This window comes from Microcaecilia unicolor, chromosome 5 (assembly GCF_901765095.1).
Source record: "Microcaecilia unicolor chromosome 5, aMicUni1.1, whole genome shotgun sequence".
Lineage (NCBI taxonomy): Eukaryota > Metazoa > Chordata > Amphibia > Gymnophiona > Siphonopidae > Microcaecilia > Microcaecilia unicolor.
In genome coordinates, this window is record NC_044035.1 from 39917061 (window position 1) to 39934788 (window position 17728).

At 40.9% G+C, this 17728-nt stretch overlaps 1 protein-coding gene across 7 annotated transcripts in view; it reads left to right on the forward strand.

The window, feature by feature from the left end:
• Positions 1–7751, forward strand: part of NT5C2 (5'-nucleotidase, cytosolic II) — a 214049-nt gene extending 206298 nt beyond the window's left edge. For all 7 annotated transcript variants that reach the window (XM_030202814.1, XM_030202820.1, XM_030202815.1 and 4 more), the window contains one exon: positions 6392–7751. In XM_030202814.1, coding sequence (XP_030058674.1) covers positions 6392–6631 — 240 coding nt within the window. In that variant the 3' untranslated portion in view covers positions 6632–7751. The remainder of the gene's footprint in view (positions 1–6391) is intronic.
• The last annotated feature ends 9977 nt before the right edge of the window (positions 7752–17728 follow it).

A 17728-nucleotide genomic window follows, 5' to 3' on the forward strand; every position in this document is an offset into this window, starting at 1 on the left:
GCTACGAGCCAAACGCTCAAGAACACCCACACATGCGCATAACAACAAGGCGGGAAACTTCTTTTTAAATACCCTGCATATCACTTGACTAACCATTCTATTTCTCTATTCAACCCATAGGGGGCCACAGTGTTCCATTGAAATATCATTCAATGTTCCTTTCTCATCAATATCAATGGAACATTGCCTCCCCTGTGAGCAGACACCGTCTGCAAAACTACAAACTTTAACTCTTGTATCTCATGACCTACGTGCTTCCTTAGTTTGAAAAACATGCTTGCAGTAAACACACCATTTACATCTATAATGACCCCTCATACCTTGAATGTCTTGTCCATCTGATCTAAAATCCCTAGTATGAGACATCAGACTTCCCCTAAATTTTGCCCTCTGGTAAAGGCAAACATGGGTGGTTGCTGAAATTGAGGGTGTATTGTCAAAGTTCTCCAATGTTTCCTAACAATCTGTACAATGGAAGTGGATACATATGTGTTTACTGCAAGCATGTTTTTGAAATTAAGGAAGTGTTCATTCCCCACACGCAGGGACAGGTGTTCCACTTGCATGTTCGGACCGATTGTAACTCGGCCTGTTGTGTTTATGGGATCACTTGTCCCTGCAGTTTATGGTATATTGGCCAGACTACACGCGAGATTAAATCTCGTATAGCGGAGCATCTAAGCAACATACAGTTGCAGCGCATGGAGGCTCCTCTCATTTCTCACTGGCAGCGCATAGGTCATGAGATACAAGAGTTAAAGTTTGTAGTTTTGCAGACGGTGTCTGCTCACAGGGGAGGCAATGTTCCATTGATATTGATGAGAAAGGAACATTGAATGATATTTCAATGGAACACTGTGGCCCCCTATGGGTTGAATAGAGAAATAGAATGGTTAGTCAAGTGATATGCAGGGTATTTAAAAAGAAGTTTCCCGCCTTGTTGTTATGCGCATGTGTGGGTGTTCTTGAGCGTTTGGCTCGTAGCCCTTAATGGGATTCTGGTTTGGCCTCCTGGACACCCATTCAGGTCAGTAATATATTTTCAAGTATGTAGGTTCTAGATATTTAAATATTAGTATGTATGTGGTGGGTTATGGGTGATTTAATTTTTGTGTTTTGAACTGCACAGACCCCTGAAGACGCTCGTTTGAGTGAAACACAGCCCCGTGTAGGGTCATAGCGGAGAAATGTGGTGCATTGGACAACATGATAGTTTGAAGAATCGAATGGCTTTACAAGTGCAATAGCGACTTCTTGGAGACATGCTGTTGGCAGTTAGAGAATATGTTCCAGCGAGGTGATAAATTGATATAGCCCCATGCGTGGGATACAGCGCATGAAGTTTGTGATACCGACAGTGGGACTTTTGAAATTGCCTGACTGTTTACAAGAGTACAGACTTACAAAAGGGAGTGGTAATGCACTGAATACATTCCAGTGAGCATATTTCTGCATGCTGGACAATTGCTGGACAAACTGTTCTTAACAGAATACAAGCTTCTTTGTAGTCTTCCGCCAGTTGTGTCTATAATGATATTAGTTTGTGTTGTTATAATATTTGTTGGCCAAATTTGATGTTTGATGTATGGAAGGTTGTGGAGTGGCGTATGAATGGTGAGAGTGGAATGTGTTTGAGTAGTTGTATGAAAGTAGTAGGATAATTTTTATGTATTTGATTATAATAATAAACGTTTGAAATTGCACATAGCTGTGAGTGTTGGTATATACTTAGCTCTTTGTATCAGAACACCTCCCACATGCTCTGTGTCTGGTTAAACTTCGCTATCCTGCTATCATTGACCACTGTCTCTGACAGCAAATTCCATAGCCTAACTGTTCTCTGAAAATATATTTTATTAGATTTAAATCCAGTGGAGAGAATCATAGGTATTTGATAGAGCAAAATCCCATCCCTCTTAACTTGGTTTTGTACACTTCTATCACAGGGGTCCTAAAACGTTGCAAATAGGCAACCTAGACTAATTGAAATCATTAAGAGGGCTAGATGGTGAGGTCCTTCTTCAAGGTGTTCTGGGGAGAGTAGGGGCACAAGAGAGCAAGATTAGTAGGATGGTGTTGGCATCCTCCCCCATATGACTCCTGCTTTAGTCTATCCCTGCTCCCCCCTCCCCCTCAAGTCTAGTCCCTTTCATTCGCCTAATCCTACTCTGGCAGCTGTTATTACCTGTCAGTTATCCAGCCTAGTGGTCTCTTCTTGCCATGCCCTACCTTTGGCTCTTCTTATTACATCAACAGTCCCTCTGATTCTTCTATTTGCACATGCCCAGTGATAAACCTGTTGATGTTCCCTACACTGATGTATCATTCAGGCTGTGTAGGGGAAGATGTGTTTTAAGGATCTGCCCTGATGCTTCTAGCCAAGCCATATGACATTTGTAGGCAGGCCTGAAAACTGCTCTGCAGTCTCTACTCTTTCATATCCCCTAGGTTCTGTTCTCCAAGCTGAATTGGCATTACCTGTCTTTCATCATAAGGGAGCTGTTCCTTTTTTTTTCTACCACCATTAGGGCTGAGAACCTGAGGAACTGGGTTCAGTTCCCACTGTAGCTTTTTGTGACCTTAGGCAAGTCACTTAACTCTCCATTGCCCCAAGTACAAAACCTAGCCTACTAGAGTCAGAGAAAGTACCTGCATATAATATATGTAAACTGCTTTGGTTGTACTCACAGAAAATCAGCATATCAAATCTACCACCCTTTACCCCTTTATGTGGGAAAACTCAAAAAAAAAGTCCAAATTAGCAAAATGTATATCACCAATAACGAAAGATAAAAAAATATGTGCAAAAGTCTCTAAAAGACCTACATTTTAAATATATATGGGTCTAAAATTTGTATCAAAATCATCCAAAAGGATGCTGAAACACTGTAATAATGTCACAGTGACTGTTGTAGGTGTACAAATCAGACCTCATCACCTGCCAACATAACAGCAGATATGGTCCATACATTTATTTTATATAGATATACAGTGGGGGAAATAAGTATTTGATCCCTTGCTGATTTTGTAAGTTTGCCCACTGACAAAGACATGAGCAGCCCATAATTGAAGGGTAGGTTATTGGTAACAGTGAGAGATAGCACATCACAAATTAAATCCGGAAAATCACATTGTGGAAAGTATATGAATTTATTTGCATTCTGCAGAGGGAAATAAGTATTTGATCCCTCTGGCAAACAAGACCTAATACTTGGTGGCAAAACCCTTGTTGGCAAGCACAGCGGTCATACGTCTTCTGTAGTTGATGATGAGGTTTGCACACATGTCAGGAGGAATTTTGGTCCACTCCTCTTTGCAGATCATCTCTAAATCATTAAGAGTTCTGGGCTGTCGCTTGGCAACTCGCAGCTTCAGCTCCCTCCATAAGTTTTCAATGGGATTAAGGTCTGGTGACTGGCTAGGCCACTCCATGACCCTAATGTGCTTCTTCCTGAGCCACTCCTTTGTTGCCTTGGCTGTATGTTTTGGGTCATTGTCGTGCTGGAAGACCCAGCCACGACCCATTTTTAAGGCCCTGGCGGAGGGAAGGAGGTTGTCACTCAGAATTGTACGGTACATGGCCCCATCCATTCTCCCATTGATGCGGTGAAGTAGTCCTGTGCCCTTAGCAGAGAAACACCCCCAAAACATAACATTTCCGCCTCCATGCTTGACAGTGGGGACGGTGTTCTTTGGGTCATAGGCAGCATTTCTCTTCCTCCAAACACGGCGAGTTGAGTTCATGCCAAAGAGCTCAATTTTTGTCTCATCTGACCACAGCACCTTCTCCCAATCACTCTCGGCATCATCCAGGTGTTCACTGGCAAACTTCAGACGGGCCGTCACATGTGTCTTCCGGAGCAGGGGGACCTTGCGGGCACTGCAGGATTGCAATCCGTTATGTCGTAATGTGTTACCAATGGTTTTCGTGGTGACAGTGGTCCCAGCTGCCTTGAGATCATTGACAAGTTCCCCCCTTGTAGTTGTAGGCTGATTTCTAACCTTCCTCATGATCAAGGATACCCCACGAGGTGAGATTTTGCGTGGAGCCCCAGATCTTTGTCGATTGACAGTCATTTTGTACTTCTTCCATTTTCTTACTATGGCACCAACAGTTGTCTCCTTCTTGCCCAGCGTCTTACTGATGGTTTTGTAGCCCATTCCAGCCTTGTGCAGGTGTATGATCTTGTCCCTGACATCCTTAGACAGCTCCTTGCTCTTGGCCATTTTGTAGAGGTTAGAGTCTGACTGATTCACTGAGTCTGTGGACAGGTGTCTTTCATACAGGTGACCATTGCCGACAGCTGTCTGTCATGCAGGTAACGAGTTGATTTGGAGCATCTACCTGGTCTGTAGGGGCCAGATCTCTTACTGGTTGGTGGGGGATCAAATACTTATTTCCCTCTGCAGAATGCAAATAAATTCATATACTTTCCACAATGTGATTTTCCGGATTTAATTTGTGATGTGCTATCTCTCACTGTTACCAATAACCTACCCTTCAATTATGGGCTGCTCATGTCTTTGTCAGTGGGCAAACTTACAAAATCAGCAAGGGATCAAATACTTATTTCCCCCACTGTACATAGGTAACATATATCTATGTAAAGCTTATGTAGTACAAAAAATGATTATCTTAAGAAATGCCCCGTGGCATCCATCGATCAGTGGTTAGAGCAACATATGCCAATCAGGCTTGCATCTGGGGTGGACTTAACTGGAACAAATGTATGCCATGTTATATATACTTTTTTTGTAGAACATGAGGGTTGTAAATGGGTAAATTAAGTTATCATCTAAATTTAACATTTCAGCCAATCACATGTGAACTTAGGGGCCCTTTTACAAAGCTGCGGTAAGTGCGACTGCACACGCCACAGCTTAAAGTGGTGTAGTGCAGGAGGTGCTCAGGCATCCTGTGATAAGTTCCAACTTCGTGCACGCAAACTGTGTGCTAAAATTATTTTTACATTTTGTTGGAGGGGCATGTTGGGACAGAGAGCGGGCATTCATGTGCTAGCTAATCAGCACATCTACATTACTGTGTGCTAACTGGTTAGTGCAGGATTACTGTGTGCACCCTTACCACCTACAAAATAGGGGCCCTGTTTACTAAGCTGCGCTGTAGTCGTGCTAACGATAGAGACACCATTATATTCCTATGGGTGTCTCTGGTGTTAGCTTAAAGGTTTGCGTGCCTACAGCTCGGCTTAGTAAACAGGGCCCTAGGTGTGGTAAGTGCTCTTGAAGTAATTTTTATTAATGGCCGCACACTAATGCCACCATTAGCACATGGCCATTAATACGAAAAATGGAAAATCGACCATTTTACTGCTGGAGTAAAAATGGCCTTAGAGCATGGGAAAAACCCACACAAGGGCTCACTAAGGCCAGTTTTTGCTACAGCTTAGTAAAAGGACCCCTTAATAAGACAACTGAGCCATTATTTGAAATAAAAATAAAATGGCGCCTTTAACTGATTAACCAATCATAGCAAACCTTCCTCCAAAACAAAGGTGTCTCTTAATTCAAAAAAGCCATTCAGAAATTTCGCTCTTCAGACGGCACCAGTTGAGGAAGTCTGTGAGATCCTATATTACCGAGCATTCATTGTCTGATACAAACTTTAATTTCCAATATCTTTAAAATTTGGTCTTATAGAGATTTTTTTTATACATATCACCTTTTGTTATTGATCATATACCTTTTTGGAGCTGCATTGGTTTTAAGTCTTAGGTTGGGGGAAGGGTTGACAACCAATTAGACAAAAGGCACCCCTACACTTTTTTGTAGCTTACAGTATTTTCTTCTATCCAGATTGGGAAATGTTTTTTGAGAGTGGTGCTTGCCAAAATGGAATGACACATACTTAGAATCTTTTCTTGTTGTTCAATCTGGTCCCATTTTGGAGAAGGGAATCAAAGAAGGACTTTTGTGTTACTTGAGTAGTGCAGAATGCTATTGGGTAGGGGGGGGAATGCTCCAGACTTTCATGTGAAGATATGCCTGGTGAGATCTCTGTGTTGGGAATAGCAAATAGGGGAAAAATCTTCTAGTAATTATGAATGAAGTTTCATAGTGCTGGGATCTTGGCCCTGGTTCTAATTGAGCTGGAGGTTTAAAAGAACTGGATGGAAATACTAGGTCCATAAAAACAATGCCTGTATTGACTCCACAGCCAGGAAGGACACAGATGATCAAGGTTAGATTTTTCAAGTAATAGCAGCAAAAGTAAGCTGCATGTGTATTTATATATTAAGAAAATTAATTTGTATTTATTTGGGGGCACTAGCTTTCTGCATGGCAGTGAGTGTAGATTAAAGGACAGTTGTATGTTAATGTGATAAGTGAGTTGAATGTTTTGCTTTGTTCTGTTAAATTCTGTTATTAGATGCCACATGAGTCAACAGTGGAGCACATTCATGTAGACATCAATGAAACAGAATCACCTATGGCAACCCGCAATCGCAACGCCTTGGATTTCAAAGATTCAGATTACAAGAGGCACCAGCTGACAAGGTCTATCAGTGAGATAAAACCTCCCAACCTGTTCCCTCAAGCTCCCCAGGAAATCACGCACTGTCATGATGAGGATGATGATGAGGAGGAAGAGGAGGAAGAAGAAGAATAGAGCTGGGGAACTCCAAAGTATTCATTAGAAAACAAAGCTTTTCTTTTCAGTGTTGAACAGATTTCTCATATCTTGTCTCAGGAGAATGTCTACACCTTTGAGGCATATTTGTAAAGACCTAAGAAAACTTTTAAAATAATCACAAAAGACCCTTTGTTCTGTCTACTTTTACTTGTCTACATTTACAGACAGATTGCAATGTGAATGGACTATTTGCATTTAGTTTCATGTGTATTTCTCTTGGAATGTATGCTACCGTCAACTGTAATTCTGCTCTTGTTGGTTACAAGGGGTATTGCATGTTCTTTTTCTTTATCAGTTTAACTGTATACCTTCCACTGCAGAAAGGATTAGATGGGAATTAGGAACCAATTCATTTTGTTGTAGATAGGGAAGAACATATCCATGTACCAGAAACTGTAACGTAGCTGCTCTAAAGAAAATTGCACTGTGGTAGGACCTGATTTGGGGATAATATGGTTATTAACAAATTTAGTTGATTTTCATTTTTAAAAAAAATCATGGATGAGGTCACTATATGGGAACATCAATTATTCCCTAATGCAAAAAGACCAGTTTTGCATCCTTTGGCATGTAATGTGCACAAATGCTAGTTTATAATTAGAAAGTCTACAAAATATGGCTCTGGAACTGTTTTTTATTTTTACATTTTTCCTGAGAATATTTTAGTTTGTTCAGCAGCAAAAAGCTATAGACATACCAGTAGTTATTTTAAGTAACCCGGTGGGACATGGTTTTAGCCTGTTTTCATCAGCATTTTTTTCCAGTGGACAATCCAGTCCAGCACCTTTTCTAATGAAGGTGTCATTAATATTTGGAAAAGACAAGAAATAAAAAGTAAATAAGTTTTAGTATCTTTAATCAATATACCATGTAAGCCAACAAAAGCATTGAGACAAAGATTGATAAGTAAATCTAATTTATTATTCTGCTCCTGTTCTGTGCTCTTAATTACTTGAGGAAAGTACGATTCTACAGCCATTTAAACCCAGAAAAACTTCCAAACTTTTTTTTTAAATAAAAGAAGGAATTGTGTGCTCTAAAGCAATCTCACTCCCATATATAAATAAGTACTTTCAGTCTACAGATGTTGTCCATAAGTTTTTTTTTTTTTTGGGGGGGGGGGGGGGGTTAATTGTGTAAAATACTAATTTAAAAAAAGACCTTATTTTTTTTTTTTAAGTAGCTGGGACTGATTTCAAAACATTATTGCTAATGTGAAATAAGTTCTGTACTCTAAGGAAACTGTACAAAATTTCAGTGGTAAACCTGGCAGGTGCTGTTTTCTTTCAGTTGTATAGCTGTACATAAGCTATGTTTGGGACAATTTTCCCCCCAAACTTAAAGAAGATGATGCCATTGTATGTAGCTGAATGAAGACAGGTTTGCGTTTGTTGGTTGTATACTGTTACCCTGTTTACTCTTTGGTTGTTTTACTGTGTTTATCTTGACATGCTGACAAGAGCATTTCTTTGCATATCTGTGACTTTGAATTTGCTGTGAAATTGTAACAGGTTTTTGTTTTGTTTTTTAAGTTTGTTTATTCTGTCTTTTAGCATGTCACTTGCCTGGTTGCAATGAAATGAAGGAATGATTTTAAAGAGAGAGGAACCAGCCTTTATTTTCATGACAGTAGTATAGACAATATTGTCTCTGAACAGCAATGGCAGAGCCGTCAATGAACTTCAATAACAGCAGTAATCCTAGTTAAATAAAATTGTTGAGTGTTAATGCATTCTGTGGAGCCATGCAGTGAGAGACCTCATGATGGAATTTCCTGGCATGATGTGGAAGGTCTTGCAATGGGAGGCAACTTATGAAGTGCTTCACTTTTGCAGAGATGAGTCAAATACGGTTAATTTAAGTACAACATCAGAACTGTACAAATTCATGTGGACTCCCCCCCCCCCCAATGTATTACTCTTCATCACAAATGGGTTTCCATTTGCAGTACCTTTTGGCACCTTTCCTTAAGTCTGTTCTGTTGTGATACATTTATACTGTAAATATTTTCTAGTCTTTGTTTTGTTCTGGCTACAGTATTACTTAGAAAGCAAAATCACTCAATGCACAGTTTCCTCAAGATGATAACAAGCCCCAATTATTTCTCTTGTCTTCAATAGTTCGCAAAACAGGAGCAAGAAGTGTTACATGCATATCCTTTTGACAAGTTTATTCAACTTTATTAATTTATGTATACGAGTTCAGCCTGGGTGCTTACACGAAAAGTAAATGCTTAATGGAGAAAGTGAGCACCTAGAAAAGCAGTATTTTTATTTCTCAGTGACTAGAGTATAACATTAGTCTAAATAGTAATTTTGAATAATAATCTGCCATCCACCATTTTATGCTTTGAAAAAAAATTGTAATTTGAGTTTATATGTGAAAACCAGGTTCTAGTGTGCTACACAGATAGTCTCCTAAGGCTGCTTGCATCACATTGTGTTTTTTTAATTGCTTGCAAATATTTATATAAAAATAAGATCTGCCAATACAAAATGAAATCAAACTCCCAAAAGTGTCAGTCATAGCAAGTGTGAAATCCTCTGGCAACAAGGTTTATTTTTAACATTGCATGAAAAATAACAGATTTTAGCCAACACCATGCTGTTATTTCTGATGTAATGAAGTGATAAGCTTCCACTTTACAGGTGCTCATTAATGTCCTCTGGTATATGGAGGTAATTTCCTGCTTACCCTTACAAAATATACCTCTTGTTTTCGGATTTGCTGATTTGATCACATAGAACATTTGGAGCCACAAATACTATTTTACTTTATTACAAATTGGTTTTTTTTAATGAACTACTTTGTTATGGGGAGCTGATAATTTGCTGAAGACAAAACAGCAAGAATGGGGGAGAAACGGGGATTATAAAGTGCACCTGCTGCTCTCATCAGCCTCAGATTCCAAAGGGAAACGCCACGTGGCATTAGACTTTGGAAATCAGCTTATAGATGCAAAGTACCTGTGGACCTGAAAGCTCCCTTTGTGGTTCCAAAATTACTTCTCTGTGTGGTGAAAGGAATTGAGTGTTCAAAAAGATCTCTAGAAGCTATTAGTGGTAAAAATACATGAACATTCAGTGTGCCACTTTTACAAACATATCAAATCTCAAATGCTTTCATCCTTCAGTATCTAAATTCCATTCTGCTCTCTGCTGGTTTAAAAATCTTGGGCAGTAAGAATCATTCCTAGCTCCTATGCTTTCGGCCCTGTAGCATGGAACCTTACATCTTTTGAGCATAAGGTATTTATTCCCTTGCTTTGGAATTGTTTTTCCAGTAAATGTATATAAAATAAATCTTTGCATTGCACTGTTTCACATGAGCAGTTAAGAGATGAGATTCATCCTTTGTTATACTGTGATTAATGCCATTCAGAAGGGAACAGTGGTTCTCCAGGCGCCTCCATCCTTACTTATAGGTGGCAGCTCTGTGGGTGTAGTGGTTCTTCCACACCCTTAGTATTAACAGGCTCCTTTACTGGAGGGGTAATGTGGTGTGAGTTAAGCACCCTAATCATTTTGAAAAGTTGACTTCTAAGTATTTTACTGTGATTATGCCTTATAACCTAGAAATCTCTAGTCTCGCCTGTGATAGTTTAGTTTGAAATGCCAGCTGCTTTGAAGACACAGTGTGTCTCTGTGGATCTTATGTAATATGTGTGTTCCCTTTCATGCTGTGTCATCCCCAGCACAAACCTCAGTAATATGAATTGTGGGTTAAAAGGTATTGATGCCAGAGCAGTGTAAATAATGTGGCAAAATTCAGATTACAAGAGCTCAATAACAAGATTAGAGGTTAAGGGTATTTTCTGTTTTTAAAGCTAAGATGAAGCACAATTTTAAGGGAATGAAAGTAGCACAAAGAATGCCTGGAGAAAGCTTGTTCTGGACTATTGTATCACTATAATACAACAGGACTCCTTTGGAATTAGATTAATTTTGAATACTGAAGCAATAGTCAACTGTTCTTTCAGAAGAGCAACTTCTGTATTAAAGCATGGCCTTAGTGGATAGATGAGCTTTTTTTTAGCAGTAGATTTATTTAGGTATTTTTGTTGGAATCTATCCTGGTTTATAAAACTAAATTTGTTACACTGTAAATAAAATGATTAAAATATATAAACTACATTTGGAGTGTTTTTTGTGTATGGGATAGATAAAATAACAATAATGGGTGTATAATTCTGAACCTATCACCATGATAGAATGTTGGCAAACTAGGTTATGAAGTGTGGGGTCTTCTCTCCTAGCTGTTTCATGCAAGGTATATCACAAGACTGCAGTAAAGAGAATGAGAATGTTTGAAAACATGTTTATAGTTAGCATTTTATTTTCATTGGCATGTGATTTTATTATATAACTAGTAAAAAAAGGCCCGTTTGTGACACAAATGAAACGGGCGCTAGCAAGGTTTTCCTCGGAGTGTGTATGTTTGAGAGAGTGTATGTGAGAGTGACTATGTGTGAGAGAGTGAATGTGCGAGTGTGTGTGAGAGAGTGAGTCCGGGTGCGAGTGTGTGTGTGAGAATGAGAGTGTGTGCAAGTGTGTATGTGAGAGAGTGTGAGAGAGAGAGTGTATTTCACACAGATACAGTGTGCGAGAGTATGTGTGAGACACAGACTCTGTGAGACTGAGTGTATAAGACCAAGAGAGTGTGTGAGTGACAGTGTGACACATAGAGAGTGAATGTGATACAGTGAGACAGAGTGTGTGACAGTGAGAGAGAGAAAGACATTGTGAGAGTGTGTGTGAAAGAGATACCCCCCCCCCCCCCTTCTCGTATCTGAGCGTTACTGTGCAGGACGCTGAGCTCTGGCTGTGCTCCAAGGAACTGACCAATCCTATTTAATAGAATGTACCTCCAACATTCTGAAGCCAAGAAACCTCGTGTGGTTGGTCACTTCTGCTTGTGATGAACCCTTAAGTACGTGATGTCAGTTCAGGAGCTGGATACAGACAGCAGGAATGCCTCAGCCATGCAGTCAGCTTCAGAATGTTGGAGGTGCATTTTATTATATAGGAAGTTAAGTACTATATCAAATTTAATAAACTATAACTACAATATAGCTGCACAAAATAAGCATTCTTCTTGGTAATCTTTTCTTAAAATTCTGATTTTGAAGTATATTAGAAGGGGAGATAGTAGGAAAAAGACCACAGACTCCAGATTAAAACCTGACATTTTTACAATCTGAAGACTCACATTGTTGCTTCAAAGGTCTTTTTCAAGACCAATCCATTGAATTACAGTCTGAAAAGGTTTATTTCTGGACATTTTGAGATCCATTTGTCAAAAAAAAAAAACCTGAGGCAGGCTGTTTGGACGAAACACAGTACTATGTTGAGTCTTTGATCAATAAATCTTCTTGAGCTTTAAGATTGTCCTTTTCTTCTCTGGAGGCCGTGGTCATTTTCCCCACTATCTCCCCTTCTAACTGCTTCTTTCCGTGGAACTACAGCGTTCTCTGACCAAGCAGAAGACAGTGAAAGTGACAAAAAAAACACACAGGATGCTCAAAAGGTCTTAGTTTATTATTCAGTGACCAGACTCGACACGGCCATGTTTCGGCTTACCCAGCCTGCCTCAGGAGTCTCCTAATGTTGTCTGATCCAAAGGGATAATTCTGTATTGCACACTGGAAGATATATCAGTAACAGGTGCCGATTCAAGTAGCAGCTGTTTTTCTTGAGAAGTGATTTTTAAGAAAATATGTTTGATTTGAAGTAGTTGATCACACGGTCAACATTAGGAGAATCCTGAGGTAGGCCGAAACACAGCTGTGTTGAGTCTGGTCATTGAATAATAAACTTTAAGATCCTTTGGAGCATCTTCTGTGACTTTTTTGAGTCACTTTTCTGTTTTCTGAATATCTTCGTGTCTGTGAGGGCTTTGTTTCTTCTTTGTGTACATTATCATTGAAGTATGACATGCTATCATTTTGTGTGCTTGCTTTATTCCGAGAACATGTTTGTGAATCCCATAGGATGGTTTGTGAATACAATTCGTACTCAAAGCATGATTTAATCCTAATCTAAACCCTGAAAAGAGAGAAAGATAACACCATTGAATAATTAATTCAGACAAAAAGGATATATTTTCATTATTCAAATAAAAATGTTAACAAATAAGTAACTTTGTGTGAAAAAGTGTGTGATCCCTTCATTCAGTAACTGGTGGTGCCTCCTTGGCAGTAATAACTTCAACTAAACATTTCCCAGATCAATCTCTCACATCACCCTTGGGGAATTTTGGCCAATTCTTCCATACAGACCAGTTTCAACTCTGACACTTGAGAGCTTCCTTGTATGAACAGCTTCTTTCAGGCCTTTCCACACTTTAACAGGGTTTAGGTCAGAGCTTTGACTTGGCCAGTATAAATCATATAATCTCTCTTTCAGCCAATGTGTAGTAAATGTATTTGAATATGTGTCTTGCTACATGAACCAGTTTCAGGTGAACTTTAGCTGAGGAATGAATGGTGTGATATTCTCGTCTAAAATTTTCAGATATACAGCAGAATTCATAGAATAAAAGCACAATGTTTTGGTCCTGCTGCAGTAAAGCAGCTTCACCCCATGATATCTCCACCACCATTCTTAAGAGCTGAGATGAGGTCCTTTGAGAGGCCAATGTGTGGTTTTTGCCAAAAATAAAAATACATTTGTTGTAACAGAAAAGTTCAATTTTTGACTCATCTAACAAATATTCCAGAAGTCTTGTGGATCCTGCAGATGGAGAGCATTGATTTCTTCCTAGCTATACTGACATCCCCATTCATTTCTCTCCTGATCGTTAACACATGAACCCTTACACCAGCCACAGTGAAAGAGGCCTGCAGATCTGTAGATGTTAGCGTGAGATTTGTTGGGGTGGTCTTGGCAGGATGACTATTCATGAGTACATCTAGTTTACCCTTCAGCTTTTTCCATTTATAGACCAACAACGGATTGATGGAGCCCCAAATGTTTAGTATCAATTACTTTTTAAAGGTCCTCTGAAATTCCTTTTGATCATGGCATAAAGAGTTCCCATGAACTTATAGTGAAAACTAAACTCAAAACCTTTTTGACATTTATGTAGGACAGGGTGCCCGAACTCAGTTCTCCAGATTTACTCTGCAGGGTGGTTTACTTAATTAGCCAGTTAACTGAATAAGGAAACTGGGGGTTCACATACTTTTTTCACACAATATTATTGTTGAATAAATAGCAGACAAAAATGACATCTATGTATTTTGATTATTCAATAGGATTATCTTTTATATTAGGATCTACAATAAACCATTTAAAAAGATTCACAGACTTTTTCTCAGCACTGTCTTTCAGGTTTTAAAAAAAAATGGTAAATAGGGTATTGTAATTATTTCTTTCTGGTTACTAGAAATAGAAGACTTCTGAAAGGTTGCACATTTGATTGTGACACACCAAAACTGTTTGAAGTGGTAATTCATTTTTGACAACTGCATAAGGCAGAGATTTGTACCCTTTATCTAAGGAGATTTGCTTTAATTTTGTTGAACAAAAGTAACCAAAGCATTAAAAAAAAAAATCCATTAATGTATATGGTTTCCATGTACTACTACTAACTCGGCTGAACAAAGCAGAAGCAGAACAAGTTTTATTTTCTGGAAAAATTGCCATGTGTGAGTGGATCAATTTACTTCAATTCTTCCTGAACTCCAGCCATGCACTTGCCAGAAACTCACCTTTCTTTTGATGTCCTCACATAGGCACCCTATATAAGAAGCATCATCAGTTCATCATGGGCATGCACTTGCTAAACACAGTGCACAGTGTTGTGGAGTTTTGCATTCTCTTTCTAGGGATGAGTCTAAGGAACTTAGCTGATTAGTAGTGTGGAAAATGCATAGTCCAAGCAACTTACGATATTTGAGATGCAGTGAGAGCTGTTGCCGTGGGGATTGGCGCCTGCAGATTCATCTAGCTGTGGGCCAAGATGTGCAGAAAAACTTGATATGCCATGGAGAAAATTTCTTCATAGATAAGTTTTAAGAAAGTGCTATTCTCAGCTAGTTGCATACTGTAACCCTTAAAATCCTCTCTAGAACTCCTGACTCAGCTGCCTCAGGAAGTATCAGAGCGGAGGGTGATGAAGGTCCTATTACTCGCATAGGTTTAGAAATCCACCTTCCTGCTCCTCCCAGTCTCTTGATCCAGACAGCAGAGGGCCCAGAAATCCCAACCTGCAGGAAGAGGTTTTGACTTTTTGACTGCCTCCATGAAAATATAGCCTCAGTTCCCATATCTATTTTGGATGGCTTACCTGTAGGACGAAGAATGATTTATGATTTTTTTTTTTTTGCAGGCAAGATTTCAGATGGATGGTTTTTCAAAATAGGCCAGATAGAATACCATCTTCAGTTGGCAGACCATCTTCAGATAACTTAAAAATGATGCTTTCAGTGATCAATCAGCGTTAGGAAATACAAACGAACTCTCCTCCCTCTTACAGGCCAATGCAGTTGAGCCCATTCCGTCACAGAAAAGAGGGATTTTATTCCAAGTTATTTTCTGATCATTAAAAATATGGGAGTATGCTGCCTGGTATTAGACCTGAGAGCCCTGAACAAATATTTTGCAAAACAAAAATTCAAGATGGTCTCCTTAGGCTCCCTTATTCCACGTCTTCAAGAAGGAAACTGGCAAATTCTCTGGATTTAAAGGATGGCTACACTCGCATTCAGATACATCCAGGCCACAGGAAATAATATTATTTGTTACATTTGTACCCCACATTTTCCCACCTCTTTGTAGGTTCAATGTGGCTTACATAGTGCTGGAGAGCAGTTGCAGACTCCGGTGTATACAAATACAAGGTGAAGTTGTGATAGGGTAAGGTTCATGTGGTAGGGCCACATAGAGGAATCGTTTAACGGGAGAGTTCGGTGATGGCCATTCGAACTTTTGCATTGTTGTGTCACAGAGATCAGGCATTTACATTGGATCTGTAATGTATGCCTTTTTAAACAGGTGGGTCTTGAGTGTCTTTCTGAAGTGTAGATGGTCGTATATGGTTTTCAAGTCTTTTGGTAGTGCGTTCCATAGTTGTGTGCTGATGTAGGAAAAACTGGATGCGTAAGTTGATTTGTATTTGAGTCCTTTGCAGCTTGGCTAATGTAGATTTAGGTACGTTCGTGTTGATATGGATGAGTTTCTGGCTGGTAGGTCGATTAGGTCTGTCATGTAATCCGGTGCTTCACCGTATATGATTTTATGAACCATAGTACAGATTTTGAAGGCAATGCATTCTTTGATTGGGAGCCAGTGTAGTTTTTCGCAAAGGGGTTTTGCGCTTTCAAATCGTGTTTTTCCAAAGATGAGTCTTGCAGCCGTGTTTTGTGCGGTCTGAAGTTTCTTTAGGAATTGTTCTTTGCATCCTGCATAGATTCCATTGCAGTAGTCAGCATGGCTCAGTACCATTGATTGTATCAGGTTGCAGAATGTTTCCCTCAGGAAGTATTGTTTCACGTGTTTGAGTCTCCACATTGAGTAGAACAATTTCTTTGTGATTTGTTATAGGGAAACACCATTACCAGTACTGCATACTGCCATTTGGCCTCATGGCAGTGCCCTGAGTTTTCACCAAGTGTTTAGCAGTCATCACACTATCTATGCAGACTGGGGGTACATGTTTTTCTCTATTTAGCTGGACACAAAAGGCAGGAAGAGCTCTGAAGTCTGAATACGTGGTTGAGACAATGGTGCAGGGATGAGGGATTTAGATTTGTTAGGAACAGGGTGACATTTTGGGAAAGGGGGAGACTGCTCCGACACGATGGACTCCACCTTAACCGGGCTAGAACTAGGCTGCTGGCGCTAACTTTTAAAAAGGAGATGGAGCACCTTTTAAACTAGAATTGTGGGGGGGGGGGGGGGGGGGAGCTGACAGTCACACAGGTGTGCAGGGTTTGGTGTGGAGTATTCTTGGAGGATACTATTGAAATGGGACATTTAGGGAATTCCAGTAGCAGTGGCATAGCAAGGGCGGGGCGGTGGGGGCGGTCCGCCCCAGGTGGCTGCGGGTGGGGGGTGCTCTGCTCCCGCTGCTCCCACCCTATCCTGCCTTTAAAAAAATTTTCGAAGCGCCGAAGTGGCAGGCAGCGCCTGCCCTGCTAGTAAAAATCTCGACGTCGCGTCGGCCTTCCCACATTAAGTCCCGCCCGCCCTCGCAGTAATAGGAAGTTACCTCAGAGGAGGGCGGGACTGAATGTGGGAAGGCCGATGCGACGTCGAGATTTTTACTAGCAGGGCAGGCGCTGCCTGCCACTTCGGCGCTTCGAAAAATTTTGTTTTAAGGCAGGACAGGGTGGGAGCAGGACAACGGAGCTGGTAGGTGTGTTGGGTCGGGTGGGAGACTCAGATGGAAGAAGAGGATTGGGGAGGGTGGGGGAGCCCAGATGGGTGCCCAGAGAGAGGAGAGGGGGATTGGGGAGGGTGGGGGAGCCCAGGTGGGTGCCCAGAGAGGGGAGAAGGGGATTGGGGAGGGTGGGGGAGCCCAGATGGGTGCCCAGAGGGGAGAAGAGGATTGGGGAGGGTGGGGGTGCCCAGAGAGGGGAGAAGGGGATTGGGGAGGGTGGGGGAGCCCAGAGGGGAGAAGAGGATTGGGGTGGGTGGGGACAGACCCTGGATGGAAGGGAAGGAGCGTGAGGGAGGGCAAACGGATTGAAGGGGCAGAGAGAAAGGGCAGATGGTGGGTGGAAGGGGGGGGAGAGAAAGAGGGCAGACTGGGGCAAATGGTGGATGGAAGGGGCAGAGATAGAGGGCAGATGTGGATGGAAGAGAGAGAGAGGGCAGATGTTGATGGAAGGGGGGAGAGAAAAATGGCAGACTGGGGCAGATGGTGGATGGAAGGGGCAGAAATAGAGGGCAGATGTGGATGGAAGGGAGAGAGAGGGCAGACAGTGGATGGAAGGGGCAGAGAGAGAGAGGACAGACAGTGGGTGAAAGGGACATTAGAGAGGGCAGACACTGGATGGCATAGCGAGAACGAAGACAGATGCTGGATAGAAGGAAGACAGTGAAAAGAAGATGAGGAAAGCAGAAACCA